Raw genomic sequence first — 15,021 nt, forward strand, 5'->3', positions numbered from 1 at the left:
GTTCAACTCACCGTTTTCTTAAGAAAAATGCATGTGCAGAGTCAGGAATATGAAAATGGTTTTCCTGTGGGTTTTTTAAACAATTTTGTTCTTCCAATTTTTACAAAAATCAACAAGGATCTTATATTTATAGAAATGACTGTGCATAAAAATTAATGGAAATCAGATGAGACAATCTTAATTTTCGACATAAAACTTATGCAGGACGGAAATACGAGCATATAATGTTATAGGGCAACTAGTATGTGTGGTATTATCAAATAATCAGATCTAATGGCATTGAAACATCATAGCTCTATTCACAAACAAAAGTGAAGCGAAATAAGTCATGCATATCCAATCTTTTGCTATACCAATGACAAATACACAAATTTTCATGTGTTTAAAGAATGATCTGATCGTTTTCGTGGATTTTCGCAATAACGAATAAGCGTCAACAGATCTTTCACGAATGTTTTCACGATCATCAAAAAGAGGTACTCGATCTTTCACGATCCGAAATTTCAAATTTTTACAAATATTCCCATTTTTGCAAAGTTTCTGATTAAACTAAAACAAAATAACTTTGAGAATCATTTTAAACAGTAATATGGATAGACATTTTAAAGAGAAAAGTAGTTTATGCATTCAAAGTATGAAAAACAATCATGTTTGTTTACGTTTTTATATCTTTGAAATTTCGATGAGCAATCTGCCTTTTGTAGTTTTGTAAAAACGGTGTACTTTTAAATTTGATTTTTCTTAGATACTGATCATATATATATATAATGTTGAACTATATTGACAGACAGTTTTATGTTTTCAATATTTGTATAATTCATTAAACTAGATTATTTACTGACTTTTCTCTCGTCTTCTCGATAAGATTTCCTTCACGATCCTATACCAGACCTTTCACAATCCAATCGCAATAATGGACCACCGTTATTCATCCTTTCACGATCATTTTTCTCGATATACCGAATGACAGCCGTGATTTAGACACAAGTAAAATGCAATAGTTACAGGATTTAATACGTTCCATCAAATTGTTTCAATTTTGCGAATGTTGTCATTTCGATAGCATGACTCTCAATGGCGTTACTTTCAGAAAACATTTTTGTTAACAATTTGGCTACATTTAGGTAATTAGTTTATTATAGAAACCGAATTTTAATTTACTACCAAACATACAACTAGCACTTAAAGGGGCATTAGCTGTCAAATTCATGTTCACCGATTTGACTCAAATTCTAATATTTGATTTATAACATAGTAAAACGAATATCCAAATTACATTAAGTCTGAAATAAAAAGTTGACAATGCATGTACTCAATGATATATATCAGCATTTCGGGTGCATTTTAGTCTAGACGCCATCTAATTAACTATCGAGATGACCTCCGAAGACTGCCGACGGTCACATAACCCGATATAAACATAAACATAAATATAAATAGATAGCGACCTCGTGCAATTGGACTTCTTTTCTAAGCTTGTTTGATTTCATGTTATAGGTTAACAAAATAAATTAATCATCGTTTTTGTCGAGCCTGCTACTTTTGTCGCAGAAAGCTCGACATAGGGATAGTGATCCGGCGGCGGCGGCGGCGCCGGCTGTGGCGGCGTTAACTATCTTCTTAAAAGCTTAATATTTCAGAAGTTAGAAAACATGGATGCTTCATACTTTATATATAGATGCATTATGTTATGAAGTTTCCGTCTGTCATATGTCCATTGTCCTTGACCTCATTTTCATAGTTCAGTGACTACTTGAAAAAAAAGTTAAGATATTTTGTAATGTTTATTTCTCTCTTATTATGAGTAATGGGATAACTACATTTGGTATCAAGTCAAGTCCATATCTCAGATACTATAAGCAATAATTCTACTAAATTTGGTGTCTGTAATGATTGTAAGGTGCACATGTCCAACTGGCAGGTGTCATCTGACCTTGACCTCATTTTCATGGTTCATTGCTCAATGTTAAGTTTTTGTGTTTTGGTCTGTTTTTCTAATACTGTATGCAGTAGGTCAACTATATTTGGTGAATGGAAATATTTTACGATGTTCATGTCAGTCTGGCAGATTTTATTTGACCTTGACCTCATTTTCATGGTTCATTGCTTATGTTTTTGTGTTTTGGTCTGTTTTTCTTAAACTTTAAGCAATAGTCAACTATATTTGGTGTATAGAATGATTGTAAGGTATATATGTCTGTCTGGTAGGTATCATCTGACCTTCACCTCATTTTCATGGTTCAATGGTCAATGTTCAGTTTTCCTGGTTAACTTTGTTTCTTAGATACTATAAGCAATATGTCAACTTTATTTGATGCATGGAATGATTTTAAGGTGTACATGTCTGTCTGGCAGGGTTCATCTGACCTTGACTTCATTTTCATGGTTCATTGGTCAATATAGAATTTCCATGGTTTTGTCTGTTTGTTTTATACTATAAGTAATTGGTCATCTATATTCTGTGTATGGAATGGTTGTATTAAATGTGTACATGTATTTCTGGCTTGGTTTAGATTTAGTGCTTATAAACGCATGGGTCATATTTTAAATATTGTATATAAGTATATGTCATTCTTTCTTAAATATTTATACAACTATAGAACTATAGGTACTGAATTTCAGTGAATGTTATATATTAAAATGGGTACGTTTTTTGAGGCAAAAATGGCATATCCCTACCAAAAATATATCGAAGTTGACACCCCCCACCACCACACACACACACACACACTGGCTCAAACGCTATTGTAATATAGGCAAATATTCAATAAACATACATAATTATATATTTGCTTATTTGTTTTTATTAGATACACCAAGTTAAGGTCATTGTATGTTTTTTATCAAAGTTACAAGTACTCGTGCCACACAATCAAGTGAATAAGCAAAATTCTCTACATGTTTACTTATAACATCCGGGTTTTGAGGATTTTACTGTTTTTTTAAGTCGAACTATGACGTAGTTTATGTCCCACTTATTTTTTGTTTTCGATCAAGGACAATCTATGACCTTTAATTTGTAAACAAATTTTAAAGAATGAATGGTTATTTGGTGATCTGGACAATAATAATGATAACATTGGTTTGTTTTCAGTGTTTTCTAGGTGCATTATGGTTTTAAATATACAAACAACAAACATGTAAACTTCTTTTTTCCATGACGTATTTAAAGATATTTTTAGGTATTACACATAGTCATATGTAGTCATATGTTGAGATAAACAGATAAATGTAATAAATCAGAGTGACGTACATAGTAAAGGAATATATGTATGTACAATATTATAGTTCATTGAAATGATCTTGCAATACAATACTTATTGAAAACAAGTTTTTGATGCAATTTGACAATGCATGACTGTCAAAATCATTCCTTTTAAAAGGCTTCTAATTTAAAAGAAAAAAACTTTGTAATGTCATGCGTTCGAAGCGCTTTTCTGGATTTACCTTCATTAGGTACGCTTGAAAGCCAAGGATGTATAAGAACCGAAACAGTAGAAGAGCTGTATTACCAAATAGGTCAATTTTTTTCTTAGGTAGTTGACACCTTAATTTCTTAGGTTGATAGTTTCTAAATTCATAAACGGACAATTTAAGAAAGGTTTGTTATAAATCATGTTAGTTCCCAAGTACTGACTAACTACTGAGTTGATGATACTCTCTGCTTGATGACTATTTCTACGATTTATAATTACTTTATTAAGCGCATATGGATCAAAGGCATAATAACATACAAATGTCAATTTAAACAATATCATCATGACATTAAATAAAATAAAATAAATATCAAACACACAAGAAATGACATCAAGTGGCAAATGTCCTCAGTTCCATAATTGTTAATAAAGGAGCCTAAAAATATTATTTTATCTATATATCATCAAATGATTTCAGAAACCCTTTAAGAGTTAATAAAAAAACTAGTATAAACTGCGAAGATGTTCATAATTTACACCCGAAAGCGACAGCGGGAGATACTTGAATGTAGAAAATGTATATCCAAATTCCCTAAAATACCACGGTGATAAAGGTGGAAAGCAAAGTTTCATTTGATACCATAGAACAAAGTATATAATATATTTAAGCAGGGATGGACTAGGAAACTTTAAAACATATCGCCATTATCGGGTTTGCTAAAGAGAGGCGTCCAAATGAGAGGTGCATTAATACGCAACCGCGTCAGGTCGGAATGGGGACGGTGAATGCATTTGTCTTTTTTAAAGTTGGTGTTGCGTTCTTTGAAAGTTAAAGAAACCTTGAAACAACTCTTAAAAGGGTCTGTAGGTGTTGGAAAGCAAAATTTCTAACACAACTCAACATATATATAGCAGCTACTGCAATGATCTAATAAACTGTCAGTTGTTTAGTTGTTTTGAATAATTTATATTAAACCTTTTTACAAATCCCTTTTGTATTATGATTAGAACTATGTCCTCTAAAAATTCATGTTATGTTTCCCATTATAAGGTAACTTGGGACAATTTTGACTTCATATATTTACTATGCAATGTTAACGTTCAGTGATGCAACTCTAGTGTCAATGATTTCGTATATTACTCATTCAGGGTGATAAAACATTGAAAAAAATTACACTGTTGGTTGCTTTCTTCAAGTTGTTGTCCTTATTTTTTCCCCCGTTTACTTGTATATTTACCTTTTTTAAAAACTACATGTACTGACTTTATTTTACCTAAGTATAACTCTAAGGTACATTATTCACTAGATGCTGGTGATCCGTTAATACCCCCCCCCCCCCCCCTCTCTCTCTCTCTCTCTCTCTCTCTCTCTCTCTCTCTCTCTCTCAAAGAATGAAAACGTCGAGGAGAGCCAACCCTGCAAATATCCTATCAATGATATAACTTCAGTCTGCAGCCAGAATTGGTTTCTCATTAACTTGAATCGACTTTTATTCAAGACTTTATTTAACAGTAAGTTTGCGTATTTTGCAATAAATCATGAAAATCCAGAAAATTAATTTGACTTTTACTCTTTTCGGCAACGTTATAGATGCCACTAGTGAGCCAGGAATTGTTTATCCTTCCTGAATACAGCACCTGTTTTTGATTGGTTCATGTTGCTAAATGTAAGTATTAAGTTCTGCGTTATGTTTTTATATAAATTTTAGCCTGTCTCTTTATCTCCTGTTTAGCAATGGTGTCTATACGTCCGTTCTTCGTAACTTCATTATTTCTGATGGCCTCCCAGGTATGTTCTTACTTTTTATCTCACTTGGCCGTAGGCCATGGAAACTTTTACATTCGTTTGTTGTCTTTCCGTTTTCACACTGTGATCCTCTTCTTAGATTTCTTTACTTTCGTGCCGATTCGTCAACAAAATTTAACCGTTATTGTTTGTTGTCTGATATTTATAGGAAACTTTTTGTTCAAAGGACCTTTGAACAAATTGTAACACACCTCGACAAATATGTCCCTATGGATGCCCTTTCTTGTTAATGTCTTAACTCTGGTGTCGATCGAAATGTTGAAATTGTCGTCAAGGAAGTGAAAGTTTACTTTGAAACCATATACAATATTACATTTTGCTTTATTTTCTAAACCAAAATGCAGCTGTTGTGGTTTTTATACGACCACAAAAAAATTTTGCGGTCGTATATTGGTATGACGTTGGCGTCGTCGTCGTCGTCGTCGTCGTCGTCGTCGTCCGAAGACACATTGGTTTTCGCACTCTAACTTTAGTTTAAGTAAAGGATCTCTATGAAATTTTACCATAAGGTTCAATACCACAAAAGGAAGGTTGGGATTGATTTCGAGGGTTATGGTACTAACAGTTAAGGAATTAAGGACCAAAAAGGGGCCAAAAATAAGCATTTTTGTAACTTCCAGACATAACTTGTGTGTTAGTGTATGAATCTCTCTGACATTATACCACAAGGTTCCATATCACACAGGGAATGCTGGGATTAATTTTGGAGGTAATTGCCTCAAAATATTAGGAATTAGGGGCCAAAAAAGGGGCAAAAAACAAGCATTTTTCTAGTTTCATGACAATAACTTGTGTGTAAGTGTATGGATCTTTCTGAAATTGTACTACAAGGTTCCATATCACAAAGGGAAAGCTGGAATTGAATTTGGGGGTAATTGTCCAAAACGTTTAGGAAAAAGGGGCCAAAAAGGGACCAAAAATAAGCATTTTTCTAGTTTCCAGACAATAACTGTGTTCAAGTATATGGATCTCTCTGAAATTGTACTGCAAGGTACCATACAACAAAGGGAAGGCTGGGATTGATTTTGGGGGTAATTGCTTTAAAATTTTAGGAATTAGGGGCCAAAAAAGGGGCAAAAAACAAGAATTTTTCTAGTTTCAGGACAATAACTTATGTGTAAGTGTATGGATCTTTATGAAATTGTACTACAAGGTTCCATATCACAAAGGGAAAGCTTGGTTTGAGTTTGGGGGTAATTGCCCTAAACGTTTAGGAATTTGGGGCCAAAAAGGGGCCAAAAAACAAGCATTTTTCTAGTTTCCAGACAATAACTTGTGTTCAAGTGTATGGATCTCTCTGAAATTGTACTGAAGGTACCATACCACAAAGGGAAGGCTGGGATTGAGTTTGGGGGTGATGAATCATAAGGGGGTTCAAAAAATTGGGGGGGGGGATTTTTTTTTCTTTAAAATTTTCCATTTTAAATTGGTTATTTCTGATTTATATATAAAAGCAAATAATAATGATATGGTTTGAATAGGTAAATTAATTTTTTTTAAGTTCTTAGACCACATTCATTCTGTGTCAGAAACCTGTGCTGTGTCAAATATTTAATCACAATCCAAATTCAGTGCTGTATCAAGCTTGAATGTTGTGTCCATACTTGCCCCAACTGTTCAGGGTTCGACCTCTGCGGTCGTATCAAGCTGCGCCCAGCGGAGCATTTTATTAATTAGCTGAAATGAAAGAGAACTTCTGGTTCCAAAGAACGGTTGAACCAATTGAAGCAAAACTTCAGAACTATGTTTTTGTAAATGTCAATTTTTAAATGTACGTGTCTTATAAACATTGATGTCGATCGAAAATTCAAAATGGTATTCATGGAAGTTTTGTTGACGTAGAAGCATTCCATTTTCTTTATTTCCCAAAACCGATGAAGCCGGTGAATCGAGTTATATAGAGATTTAGGAAAGTACATTATGCTAATCAGACTAAACCATGGTGTTTCATCGTTCCTATTTGGCTTCAAGTGGCCAATAATAGGGTTCAATGATACATTTTTTAAAGAATCTTCTCAACAATCATCCAACCAATTGCAAGAGTCGTTGACTTAAATTTTCCCGTGAAGGTCGGTGATAAGTGGTGATATTTTCAAAAATTCGAAAAGGTCCCAGCAGAAGTCAAGTGTACATTGAAACGCTTTGAAAAATATCAAATTTATAAGAACTGATAAAAGGAAATGAAAACAAACGACACAGAAATGGTCTTTAGAACATATGATATTACTTTGATTCAAAAGAAAAGCCTATACTTGGGAAAATGCAACTAAGAGGACAATTCACTCATAGGAGGCTCTTAGTTTTGCAAAGTCCCTGATCATTGAAGACACGGGACTAGACTGCATACTTATACACAATTCATATTAACGGACAGTATAAAAAACCCATCCGTTATATTTATATTGAACGTTTTTATTCTATTTTTCAACAACCATCGATATAGAGAATCTATAGTTCAAAATAATAGGCGACCATTTTCTGTCTATTAGTTTTTATACGACCGCAAAAAATTTTTGCGGTCGTATATTGGTATGACGTTGGCGTCGTCGTCGTCGTCGTCGTCGTCGTCGTTGTCGTCGTCGTCCGGCGTCGTCCTGCGTCGTCCGAAGACACATTGGTTTTCGCACTCTAACTTTAGTTTAAGTAAATGGATCTCTATGAAATGTTACCATAAGGTTCAATACCACAAAAGGAAGGTTGGGATTGATTTTGGGGGTTATGGTAATAACAGTTAAGGAATTAGGGGCCAAAAATAAGCATTTTTGTAACTTCCAGACATAACTTGTGTGTTAGTGTATGGATCTCTCTGACATTGTACCACAAGGTTCCATATCACACAGGGAAGGCTGGGATTGATTTTGGGGGTAATTGCCTCAAAATATTAGGAATTAGGGGCCAAAAAAGGGGCAAAAAACAAGCATTTTTCTAGTTTCATGACAATAACTTGTGTGTAAGTGTATGGATCTTTCTGAAATTGTACTACAAGGTTCCATGTCACAACGGGAAAGCTGGAATTGAGTTTGGGGGTAATTGCCAAAAACGTTTAGGAATAAGGGGCCAAAAAAAAGCATTTTTCTAGTTTCCATACAATAACTTGTGTTCAAGTGTATGGATCTCTCTGAAATTGTACTGCAAGGTACCATACCACAAAGGGAAGGCTGGGATTGAGTTTGGGGGTGATGAATCATAAGGGGGTTCAAAAAATTTGGGGGGGTGGGATTTTTTTTTTTTCCTTTTTTTTCTTTTTTTCCTTTTTTTTTCTTTTAAAATTTTCCATTTTAAGTTGGTTATTTCTGTTTTATATTTAAAAGCAAATAATAATGATATGGTAGGAGATACACACCAAACAGGATGTGTAAATTATTATATAATAAGTATTGTGCAATAGCAAGAAATTTTCAATTGCACAGTATTGCACAATAGCAAGAAATCTTCAATTGCACAGTATTGCGCAATAGCAAGAAATCTTCAATTGCACAGTATTGTGCAATAGCAAGAAATATCCAATAGCACAATATTGCGCAATAGCAAGAAATTGTCAATTGTACAGTATTGCGCAATAGCAAGAAATATTCAATTGCACAGTATTGTGCAAAAGAAGATACTTCGTATAAATTGCTTATTTCTTGACCAATTTCAATGGGGTTTTATTCTTGAATTCTTGGGGTTCTTTAATATGCTGATTCTAACCGTGTATTAAGTTTTTGGATTTTGGGCCCCGTTTTTAAATTGGTCCACATTGAGGTCCAAAGGGTCCAAAATTAAACTTTGTTTGATTTCATCAAAAATTGAATTATTGGGGTTCTTTGATATGCCGAATCTAACCGTGTATTTAGATTTTTAATTTTTGGGTCCGTTTTCAAATTGGTCTACATTAAGGTCCAAAGGGTCCAAAATTAAACTTAGTTTGATTTTAACAAAAATTGAATTCTTAGGGTTCTTTGATATGCTGAATCTAAGCATGTATTTAGATTTTTGATTATGGGCCCAGTTTTCAAGTTGGTCCAAATCGGGGTCCAAAATTAAACTTTGTTTGAAAACAACAAAAATTGAATATATTGGGTTCTTTGATATGCTGAATCTAACCATGTATTTAGATTTTTGATTTTTGGGCCCCATTATCAACTTTGTCCACATTGAGGTCAAAAGGGTCCAAAATTAAACTTTGTTTGATTTCATCAAAAATTGAATTCTTGGGGTTCTTTGATATGCTGAATCTAACCATGTATTTAGATTTTGGATATTGGACCATAATAGGTGAATGTCCAATTTAAAATTTTTAAGTTCTTAGACCACATTCATTCTGTGTCAGAAACTATGCTGTGTCAAATATTTAATCACAATCCAAATTCAGAGCTGTATCAAGCTTGAATGTTGTGTCCATACTTGCCCCAACTGTTCAGGGTTCGACCTCTGCGGTCGTATCAAGCTGCGCCCTGCGGAGCATTTTATTAAGCTTTGGTATTTTAGCTGTTAGATATTAATTTGATCGGTATCAAAAAACGTTGATTGAAAAATTAGAATCTTAAGCACATATCTTTCCCAAATCAAAATTATATTTTGAATAAACCAAACACTGGCAAAAGTCACATATCAAACATTAAAGACAATGCTACAAATGAATAGAATGCGAAAACACATAACAAACACCGTAACAACGATTTAACATCTTGGGTAATACATATGACGTCAGAAGAGAGGTAACCATCGTATTGTAATAGATATTGTGTATGTCACATGCTTATATGTTATGAATGAATGAGATTACGTAGTCTACACTAAATTTATAGTATACAAACATATAGTAGTACGTTTAAAGTTATGAATGATTTATAAAGTCTTCAGCACGACAGGTAGGAATCTGTTAAATAATTATATTTTGTCTGGTCATTTTGGTTCTAACGTAAACATCACTGCATTTTATTGTTTAAATCTGATAAAATTTACTATTTCAATTGATGTATTAGATACACATTGAGGGTGTTAGCCCGAATGGGTGTATCTTATTTGCACCAAGATAGTATTGTCAATGCAGAATGATGGTTTTCAATAATTTAGGAGAGAGGTCTTTCAGCGATTTGACCATATGTTATTGAAAAGCATGATAAATGCAGAATATCCAATTTCATTTAACGACATATTGGTGTAGGTTTTCGTTATAATAACTTTTACACATTTCTTTTATCAATACCAACTCAATGAAAAATGAATGAATTTTTTATTCCATATACATATAAGTGAAAAACACTCATATGAAAATGTTTTGGACTTTTTTTCAGGTTCAGCATGTCCTTCATTTTATCTGTCTTATTGATAAATCTGGAAATTGTTCGGACAATTAAGACTGACATATACTGCGATTATAGTAAACATGAATCCTATCTACCCCAAGGAGACTTCTGCAAGAGATGTGACAGATGTCCTCCTGGGTTTGGTTTAGAGCAACTGAAGGTAAATACATTTTGATTTAAAAGAAGGGATTGAATGTGAAAGTAAGTTCGACATGCGTGTCGACAGGGTAAGTATATAAGAAGCTATGAATTCAGCGCCTGTAATGCGGTCGATGCATACTAGTATGTACTATATTGATAGACTTTATGAGATTGGTAGAAAGCAAACAGTTTAATTACGATAATGATGCCGTTACATGAAAACAAATTATAACAGACATATGGTACATTGTATCCGCACCCAGTAAGAATTTGCAACCGAATTTATCCAAGTCTTTGTCATTAATATCCGTTGTCTTTCCTTCATAATGCTGTTGTTGCTGTTTAGTAATTAAACATATTACATTTCTGATATATATCCTGAATCCAAAAAAATATTTTTAAATAACAATTACTATACCTTCATATTTGCTTTGTTTGAAGGATAGGAAAGTTGAATTTGATCCAGTTCATGGTGCCTTGGAATGCAGACGCTGTGTTGTTTGTACTAATGGATGCTTTAGTCATTCACGATCATTTAAAGAATGTAAACTTTGTAGAAATTGTACTAGTGAAGGAAGGGTGGAATTGCGACAATGTACAGAAACATCAAATGCAAAATGTGGAAACATTCTACCAGACATGTAAGTAATTGGTGAATAAATATGTTGCTCTCTATATCGAACTAATTCGAAATGACCAAATGACCAAACAAAAGAATACTCATGTTAAAGTCAGTAATGGCAGTCAAAACAGTAGGAGATAGGCGACCCTTTCTTACTTGTTAATATATGCTATTGATTTCTAGTGAGTCGACAACAAAAATAAGTGTAAACACTTTACAGAACTTAATGAATCAATATTATATCAAAAAAGTCTAGGAAACACTGTTTTGGTCTGAGGGAATATAATTGCAATTCATTCATATGTGTCTTGTTTCCATCTATTAAGGATAAATTTGGTCAGATAACGAGATTTTGACTAACGAGGTGATCAGCAAACACATGAACTGTATTTTTGCATATACCAAGTATCGTAGTGCTACTTTACATATTTTGTCATTTTTATCATATTCTAATCGATGAATGTGACCTGCGTAAAGCAACCAATAAATGTGATAAATAAAAGATTGGAGATACCAAGGGACATATAAACTGACAAGGTAAAGAGAAACTGACACCGTCATGGCAAATACAAAAATCGAATGACTACAAAATAAAACCAATTTCACAAAACATTACATATAAAACTCTGAACTTAGTAAAAGGAACTCCACAAAATACCAGAGGCAATTTCAGGTATTCCGGCAGGGTAAATAGAATCTGCTTCACCAGTTACAACTTTTATGTTGCTCATGGTAATTGTACATTCGGTGATAAATGAAAACAAGATGTTTGATTGAACCAAATATTATAACGTGTCAATATCTGTTATTTTCACCTTCAATGTTTCTATGGAATTTGTATATTAGTATGTTGTTTTTATTTCTTCAAATCTAGTTCACGTCAAGTTAAAGGAAAAGATTTGCTAAAGTCTGAAGTGGTACATGTACCAAACACAGAAGATGGAAATGGTAAGGTGTTGTTCTTTGAGCTTGGGATAAATTTTCTATAACCATTGGAACTTAAAGGTTCATTAGCTGACAAATTCATGTTCACCGATTTGACCCAAATTCTAATATTTTATTCATAACATACTAAAACGTGTATCCAAATTGCAAAAAGTCCAAAAGAAACAATAAACAATGCGCGGGCTCGCTGTAATGTATGATCATTTTGTGCGTAGTATAGACAAGACGCCATTTAATTGTCCATCGAGATTATCTCCGAAGACTGCCAACGTTCATTTAACCCGATATAATCATAAATTTTAATATAAATAGACAGTGAGCACGTGCATTATATTTTTCTACGTCTGTTTGATTTCTTGTTATATGTTAAAATATATAATCACCATTGTTTTACCTGTAAAAGAATGATTTTTTGACTTTTGGCTTATAAGTCCATGAAATGGTTAATCCTAGTGTCTCCATTGTTTTACTTTTCAAAGTTGGCATTGTTTTCTTTTTTCTTTAATGAATGAACCTGCGCAACCCATCTCCTCTCAAATGTGCTGATTTATTGACTTGAAAGTCAATAATACACCAGTGATATGTTTCAGCTTATTTTGAAGAAATTGAACCAAAATGACTGCTAATAGAGAAAAATTATTTATTATTCCGCTTTTTAAAAATGTTCGAGACTAAAACAAAATATATTTTGAATTTGTTGAATGCTTAGTTAATACCCCTTAAAGATATAATAAATTATTTTTCAATATTTCTTACTAGTAGGTAAAAGTCAGATTTGACGATTCCGGAATGCTAAAATCTCGCACATTGCTACATTCTCTTTTATCAAATAGTATCAATATTTCACCTTTCGGCCTATGTATAGAAGTATTCAATAACCGTTTCTAAGCACATGGTCTAGACTACGTTGAGACCTGATGACAATCCGCCCGACCATAATACAATAATATCGAAAGCGCTGAAAAAGTTGACGAAATGTACATTATTAACGCAATAATACATTTATAAACGTAAGATGTAACTTCTGTTTCTAATTGGTTTTCTTTTACAGAGATTGTATATGTTCTAGCCGCTGTCATAGCTTTATTAATAGTTACCATGGTAACTACAATATCACTACTTTACAACCACAGAAAACGATTAGGTGAGTTTTAATTTATTGAATGGCTCTCATGCTAAACCAGTATACAATGTTTATTGACTTTTTGTGTTGTTTAAATGTAGTCGTTACCTAGAAATCGTTTCTGGTGTGTGAAACAAAGTTCTGGAAGTATCGCTCGTCTAAACACATCACAGGAGTCTCGCATGTTCATTATGAGTAAGAGAGAACTATAGTTGTATATTTTGGAAACCCATCATCTACACTTAACACGGTCAACTAAAATAAGTTTTAATGTTTCTCGAAGGTGCACTGCTACGAAGTAAAATCAACAATACTACTTAAAACTGTCTTAAACATTGTCATACAAATTTATATATAGAAAGAGAGGCGAAAGAAAATAAAGGGATATTCAAAATCATAAGTCGAAAATAAACTGATAATGCCATGACAAAACAAGAAAAAAATCAAACAACTGTACACACAATACAATATAAAAAACTAAAGATTGAACAAGACGAACCCCCGGGGTGATCTCAGATGCTAAAAAAGTCCTGGAATATGTCTATGTCGTTACAAACGTACATCATCGTCATTTGAACTCTGTTGGATAGTTGTCTCATTTGTGATCATACCGCATCTCTTTACTATCAAATGGTTATAATGTAACATATTATACTTGCAATGGCAGAACAAAAAAATGTAGACATACGAGGAGACTAAGCCTCATTTATTTGAATATTGATCTCTGTATTTTTCCTAATTTAAGACATTTGGGTATTTTGTAGGAGTATGTAAAAGAAAACTTGTTATCGACAAGAATATCATCTATTCCAAGGGACATATTGAAAGGTATAGATTGTTTATTTGTAATATATGAGTCGCGTCAGATAGAAATCAACCTTGTGCAAATGAATATCAATACATCTGTTTACTTATATCGGGTTGAAAAAAAGAATTGAAAATGGAAAGGGGAATGTTTCAAAGAGACAAGAATCCGACCAAAGAGCAGAAAAAAGCACAAGGCCACCAATGGGTCCTAATCGCAGCTTCAACTGGTCCCTATACAATTTGTGTGTAAATCAAAAACAAAAGAAAGTTCCTATTCAGGACGATAGCAATTTCATATTGATATACTTATTGTTCTCAATCAGAATCTGGTAGAAATTTCAATCTTTTTTCATCCGTCATGTAAATTTAGTTATTGCTGAATAGAGTCATCAGCTTACAAAAAACACTGCCCTAACTAGCTTCGGATAAGCTTTCAAAATATTACCTACCGTTTTTGTTTTAACAGAGCGAACACAGAACAGAATCGAATGTTGGTACCTAAATACAATGACAACTCTGTGATTTGTGATTTGGAAGAGGATTGCGAGAAAATTTCTTTTCCTGTTCTTGAAATTTGGAAGAAGAAACATGGTATGAAAATTAGTTTTGTCATTTACATGGAATCTGGCAGTCTGTGTTGCCTTGAAGTCTAAGGGACACAACTCAATCACAATCATATATCGAAGAAGTAAGGCATATTTTAATTGAAAGCATAAAACTTCAAACATATAAAACTCACCGCATTTTGCTAAATTTATTATATCTTTGGCGTTTATGAATTGGAAAGAAATATATATATATAAAATATATACAAGTCTAAATTGAGAACAACGTTCAAACCTATGATTGCGTTGGATAAAAACCGCAAT

At 33.1% G+C, this 15,021-nt stretch overlaps 2 protein-coding genes across 5 annotated transcripts in view; both read left to right on the forward strand.

Annotated features, from left to right (window-relative positions):
* The window catches only part of LOC127716481 (pleiotropic regulator 1-like), a 474,697-nt gene that overhangs the window by 434,946 nt on the left and 24,730 nt on the right, over positions 1-15,021 (forward strand). The window contains exon 16 of the transcript XR_007988946.1: positions 5,933-6,254. The gene's annotated coding sequence lies outside the window, so the exon portion shown is untranslated. The remainder of the gene's footprint in view (positions 1-5,932; positions 6,255-15,021) is intronic.
* LOC127716493 (uncharacterized) overlaps positions 4,778-15,021 on the forward strand; it is a 68,591-nt gene continuing 58,347 nt past the window's right edge. Inside the window, exons 1-7 of one of the 4 annotated variants that reach the window (XM_052222723.1) lie at positions 4,778-5,083; positions 10,503-10,674; positions 11,097-11,296; positions 12,152-12,225; positions 13,274-13,366; positions 14,110-14,173; positions 14,619-14,743. In XM_052222723.1, coding sequence (XP_052078683.1) covers positions 5,082-5,083; positions 10,503-10,674; positions 11,097-11,296; positions 12,152-12,225; positions 13,274-13,366; positions 14,110-14,173; positions 14,619-14,743 — 730 coding nt within the window. In that variant the 5' untranslated portion in view covers positions 4,778-5,081. Of the gene's footprint in view, positions 5,084-8,079; positions 9,924-9,953; positions 10,077-10,502; positions 10,675-11,096; positions 11,297-12,151; positions 12,226-13,273; positions 13,367-14,109; positions 14,174-14,618; positions 14,744-15,021 lie in introns of those variants that run through there. The other 3 variants (XM_052222721.1, XM_052222724.1, XM_052222722.1) reach the window with 3 other exon arrangements.

This window comes from Mytilus californianus, unplaced genomic scaffold, assembly GCF_021869535.1.
Source record: "Mytilus californianus isolate M0D057914Y unplaced genomic scaffold, xbMytCali1.0.p SCAF_9, whole genome shotgun sequence".
Taxonomy (NCBI): Eukaryota; Metazoa; Mollusca; class Bivalvia; order Mytilida; family Mytilidae; genus Mytilus; species Mytilus californianus.